Source organism: Triticum dicoccoides, chromosome 4B (assembly GCF_002162155.2).
Source record: "Triticum dicoccoides isolate Atlit2015 ecotype Zavitan chromosome 4B, WEW_v2.0, whole genome shotgun sequence".
NCBI classification, from domain to species: domain Eukaryota; kingdom Viridiplantae; phylum Streptophyta; class Magnoliopsida; order Poales; family Poaceae; genus Triticum; species Triticum dicoccoides.
In genome coordinates, this window is record NC_041387.1 from 484,452,454 (window position 1) to 484,458,096 (window position 5,643).

General features: G+C 52.2%; 1 protein-coding gene across 1 annotated transcript; it reads right to left on the reverse strand.

Moving 5' to 3' along the window:
• Window positions 1-211: 211 nt before the first annotated feature.
• On the reverse strand, window positions 212-4,422 carry LOC119291014 (auxin transporter-like protein 2). Its single transcript, XM_037569704.1, has 7 exons — window positions 3,951-4,422; window positions 3,663-3,848; window positions 3,442-3,554; window positions 3,064-3,247; window positions 2,777-2,874; window positions 1,382-1,847; window positions 212-828 (listed from the first exon to the last, which is right to left on the reverse strand). Exons 1-7 carry the CDS (start codon window positions 4,128-4,130, stop codon window positions 517-519), a joined length of 1,539 nt encoding a protein of 512 aa, XP_037425601.1. The 5' UTR covers window positions 4,131-4,422; the 3' UTR covers window positions 212-516.
• Window positions 4,423-5,643: the final 1,221 nt, after the last annotated feature.

Consider the following 5,643-nt stretch of genomic DNA (forward strand, 5'->3'; position numbering starts at 1 on the left):
CACCCTATCCAGCTTCTCATAAGTGGGATCCTCTTGGTTATTAGCCCAAGTGTATTGTCTTCCATTTAAAGGAAGCTCTCTAAGCCCTGCTTGTTCAATAATAGCATTAAACATAAAGGACCATTGTTCATTTGCTATAGGTTTGTTTTTCTCTTTATGGTTTCTGATAATGTTAAAGTCTCCTCCAGCCAAACAAGGCAAAGGGTTGTCATGATATAGTCTAGCTAATTCAGCAAGGAAATCAGCTTTCCCTTCCTTTTGCGCATCCCCATAACAAAGAATAGCATATGCATGAGAATAAGAGAAAGCAACAGCTAGATGCTTCACGCCAGGCCAGAGCTCAGAACAAGAGACAAACATCAGCCATCACCCTCTCTCTGAATCCAAGAGAAGAAAAGAAACAACAAGCTCGCTCCCTACTCACGGGTAGTTCTTCTTACTAGACTGATGATCAGTAACAGCGCTAATTAACTAGGGTTATCCAGAGCAGCGGCAGCCTCGGAGGCTTCTTAAGCTTCAGAGCCCGCGGCTGTGGTGCCGGTGGTGGCGGAAGAAGTGCGCCGGTGAAGGAGCCGGCGCCGGCGGAAGCATCGTCAGGTTGTGGAGGCCGCCGGGGAACGGCCAGGAGGCGTCCGGGATGGGCGGCGTGGGGCACTGGTAGCACTTGGTGAAGAGGCCGAAGGTGTCGATCTGGCGGACGAAGTTGGTGATGCTGGCCCAGCCGCCGAAGCCGAAGCCGACCACCAGCACCCACACCACCACGAACGCGTTGATCACGTACGTGCCCGTCCATCGCCCCACGAACCGCGGCGGCTGCTCCACGGCGTTCTGCATGTCAAGCGTTCAGGCAAGAGTTCATTAGGCCATGGCAAAACAGAGTTCTTTACCACATTGCAGCACCACTGACACGCATGTCGAACAAATATCATCACTCTGTTCTTCTTTCTGACAGTAGTACAAACTAATTGTGTCCGTTTTCAGACAAATAACGCTTTGACACTGACAACTCATGCAGTTTTGTCTCACGTTTAGTAAAGACACTAATTATGCTTCACCCTTAATCATTGCCACAGCTTTATGCTAACACTCAAACTAGCCGGTCTCTGGAAAAGTCGTGCTGCTGTGCTAGGTGACATCTAATCAGGACCTAGCTGGGCGTGGCACGACATCGATGCCGCTGTAATAAAGCAAGCAAACTGCTGCGAGATACCCAAAGAACATAGGCGTGCAATGCAAACGCCACAAACCCTACCTACTGCATGCTAAACTCCCAAGCTAAAAGTGAAAGCAAAAGCAGCTACTTTTGGTTAGTGCGTACTAGCACTTGAAAAGACAGTAAAATGAATGAACTGAACGTAAAAAAGACAGTAGTGGTAGTTACCTCGCGGGCGTGTGCGGAGCGGTAGGTGATCATGTGCGCGAGCGCCGGGATGATGTAGACGGTGAAGCTGACGAGGAGGGAGCCGACGGCGGAGTTGATGGGCCCGAAGAAGGGGAAGACGATGGCGAGGAACCAGATGGGCACGACGACGGGGAGGCGCGCGGCGGCGCGCTTGCAGAGGCTGCGGCAGTCGTGGAGGCCGATGAGCTTCTCCCAGACGAAGTAGAGCGGCGTGCAGGCGAAGCCGAAGGTGATGAACTGGTGGACGAGCATGAGCACCACGGCGGCGTCCCGGAACGGCGTGCGCGGCAGCAGCGAGAGCGCGTTGGAGTGCGTGAGCAGCTCGTCCCCGAACGCCCAGTACACGCTCGCCGCCGACGGCAGCGTCAGCGTCAGCACGTACGCCGTCGCCATCAGGTAGATCGCCTTGAACTTCTGCGGCCGCCACATCGCGTGCATCACCTCCCTGCATCCACACATCCATCGATCAAGATTCTAGCTAATTGCTTGCATGCACAGCTAAGTTAGTGACATTGGACAGACTGCTCTAATCTAAACCATGGGCTGGTGTTTTCACTGCAACCCTGCATGCAGCGAGCGAGAGGACCGGACTCTGCTCTGACCGAGCTAAGGCGTGGATGACTGCAACTTTGCAAGCTAGCGTGGTGCAGGCTACAGAGTTACATGGACAAGTGCGCCATTTTTGGGCGCATCGAACTTTCGTGCTGTTTGCGTCTGTGACAGGGTTATCGTATCCGGCACGGGTAAAGGAGCCGGAGCCCTGCTGCTGGGGTGGAGTGGCTCCTTTCCCTTGACTGTTCAGAAAATGACTGATGAGACGGCCGGAGTCCAAGGCCGCAGACACAGAGATGCCCGGCCTGCCACTGCGTATGACCGAGGGCCAGAATGATCAACAAAGGCTACTACAGGTCACAGCCATTAGCTGAGAAGGAAACCGTACGAGTTTGCTTGCTGCCAAGACTGAGCAGTGGTGTGGGCCAATGCTGTCTTGTTCGTGCCCAGCACGCAAGAAATGGACTAAGCGTGTACGCTTGTGGTGACACAAATGTGCAGCCTAGATAGTAAATTTAAACTACGGAGTGTATTCAGCAAAAGCCATTGGCGGCACTACGGAACCGTTGCAGAATGTACACCGGCAGAGAGTGGGCTCGCTGACGCTGCGCTTTCCCGGTACACAGGCCAGCAGTCCAGTGTCCAAAACTTGACATGGCATGTGACGATGCGTGCCCATTTTGTGTATTTATTTTTTCCTTTTGACATGTACTCCACTATCTTTTTCTTTTTTGAGGACGTACTCCACTATCTAATGCAATACTACTACTCTACTACTATTAGTAAATCGACGAAAGGGCGGGGTTTTTGTTAGCTACTTACACAGTAACTGCATGGCCGCCGAAGGTGTAGAGAATGTTGGTGGCCCCGGTGAAGTAGAGCACCATCTTGGTCGGGCCAGAGTGCTTCACACCATCAACCTGAGTACAGTACCGTATACATGTTATGTTATGTACCCACGAAATGGACAGCACACAAGTGCTAATATAGAACACACGTTGCAGTGTACGCCCGATACATGCATGTCAGTCACTGTATTGAGTTGTCACTTTCGTATGATTGTATTGTATCCACACCACACGGCTGGCCACACGTAGGTAGGTACGTACCTGGCCATGGAGAAGGGATGCAACGGCGAGGTACCACGCCGTGTAGGTGGTCATGACGAGGCCCAGGAAGGACCAGATGCGGTAGTTGTGGAACGACGGGATGAACACCGTGGTGGCGCAGCACGCGCCGAAGATGTAGGTCCACGTCCTCTTGTCCAGCCGGTCGTTAATGTAGTAGATGTTGCTGCACACCATGCATCATACACTCTCTTGAGGAAGCCACTCTCCACGGACACCAAGAAACAAAGGAGCCAATAATAAAACGAGCTTGGAGACGATCAACTTTTGTGTCTCTCTTTTTTGTTCTTTCACGTGTCCGTCTTTAAGCAAACACTTATGAGGATAATGATGAACGCTCATGAGCGCGCGCACACGTACCTGGCGCAGGCGATGAGCTGGATGACGGAGCCGAAGAGGAGGAAGGTGCAGTTGAAGGCGAGGCCGACGTTCCTCCAGTGCCTCCCCAGCAGCCCGTCCAGCACCTCGAACCACTGCGCATCAGCGGCGATTTCAGTTCAGATCCGCCACACCACACGGAAGATGGAACACGGACGGACGGCGAAGAATGAACGTGGTGGTCTCTCCTCTCGCTAGCTCACCTGGATGACATGATTCCTGAAGTCGGCCTTCTCCCTCTCCTTCCTGGTCCGGTACTCCACGTAGAGGATGCTGATGAGGTACGCGGTCCAGCTCCCCATGAGGCCGTAGAAGAGCTGGAACAGTATGCCGCTCAGCATCCCCAGTTGCGAGAAGGAGTAGGGCAAGGTCAGCAGCACCTGGGCCACCTGAGGGTCACCAAACCATTCGCACCGGCGACAACACAAAGTAAGCACTAGCTAGTATAATGCCGTGAGCTCGCAAGAAAATGGCTGCGTAATGGTGCTCACCTGGTTGGAAGCGCAGCTGAACCAGGCGTCGTAGGCGGAGCCGCCGTGCCACAGGAGGCCAGAGAGCCGCGACTTTGCGGTGCTGGAGGCGCCGTCTTGCTCCATCTCCTCGTACCGGCCTACGCCGATCGTCCCCGGCGCCTTCTCGTCGGCGAGGCCATCGCTGGCTGCTGCGGCCATGGTCACTCGACTGTCCTTCACACTGGTGTCCTGTCAGCTAGTTCTTGAGGTAGACTCGCGTTGTGTTTCGTTGATCGAGCGCGCACTTAAGCCCTCGAGGTCGGTATGCCGAGAAGAGGGGGAGCGGTGCCGTATATATGCAGACGCAAACGGGGTGATTGGCTACTAGCTGGGAAGATGAATAAAGCACGAAGGTGAGCTTACAAAGAAAAATGGCTTTCTCATAATCTCTCTGCTTCTTTCCATGAGCTCTTTTGGCTACAGGTGGAGGGAGAGAGAGAGACGAAACAAGGACAAAGAAAACGTGAGGCAGTGACTCAGTGAAGCAGCTAACCTTATTTAAGCGAGTTAATTGCACGGAAGTACCACAATTCGGGCATCACATGCAGATTGATACCACGATTGCTAATTTTTGCGTGTCAGTACCAACATTGATCCGGGTTTTTGCAAATTAGGCTAAAACGCGTATTTATACGTATTGATGCTGGAACCGACAGCTGAGCCCCACCCGTCAGGTGCCATGCTGGCCAATCGGCGCGTGCCCGCGCGCTGACTAGGACGAGCCGGTGCGCTGCTGCTCTCCAACCCGGTCCGGTCGCACCAGCTCCAGCCCGGCCGCACCATTCCCCTCCCTTCCTCCTCCTCGACTCGAACCCTAGTCCATGGCGTCGGCGATTCCGCCAGGCGGCGGCAAGGGCGTCCACGGCGGCGGTGAGATGCCGTTTTGGCCTCCTAACGGAACAGCTGGCGTCGACGGGGATGGCGGCGACGAGTCCAGCTCCGCGTACTCGACCGACGACGAGGAGTCGATGTTACTCACCATGGAGCAGCGGTTGCGGTTGGCGCATCAGTGGGTGGCGAACCCTAGCAGCAGCCATGAGTTGACGCATGGACTTGGCGGCGTCCTGTAAGTACCCTTGTCCTACTCCTCCTCTGATTTATCCAATTGGGCATTTTTAGGGTTTGTTCATCTTCTGCTTTATCCAGTTGGGGATTAGGTTTTATCCAATTGAAGTGACTAGTATAGGACAAATAAACTAGCCTAGTAACATAGTGTATTGCACTCTCAAATTAGTTCAATGACAGTAAAATTTTCGGATTATGGTTTTACTAAGTGAATTAGTGTGGCTCTCCAAATTGTTCTGTGCTGTACTGTACTGTTACTTTAAATTGTTCTGTATTGTACTGTTGCTCTCCAAATTTCACTATTGTGCTGAATTAGTAAATAATGGACTTACAGGTTACTTTAATTTGGTCTGTACTGTACTGTTGCTCTCCAAATTAAGAGTAATTATAATGAATACATGAAATTTAATCTGTTCTGTAGTTTGGATGAAGACATTTGGCAAGTAAGGATCCATTTTGATGCAAGAGAACCATTGGAGATGAAGCTGTGTGGTTCAGATATTACTTATCTGAATTTGGTTGCAGTGATGGAAACCCAAGGATTTAATGCATATGTTTGTATCACATTGAAAATCCATCTTTATGAGAGAAATGGCTGGATTTGGTA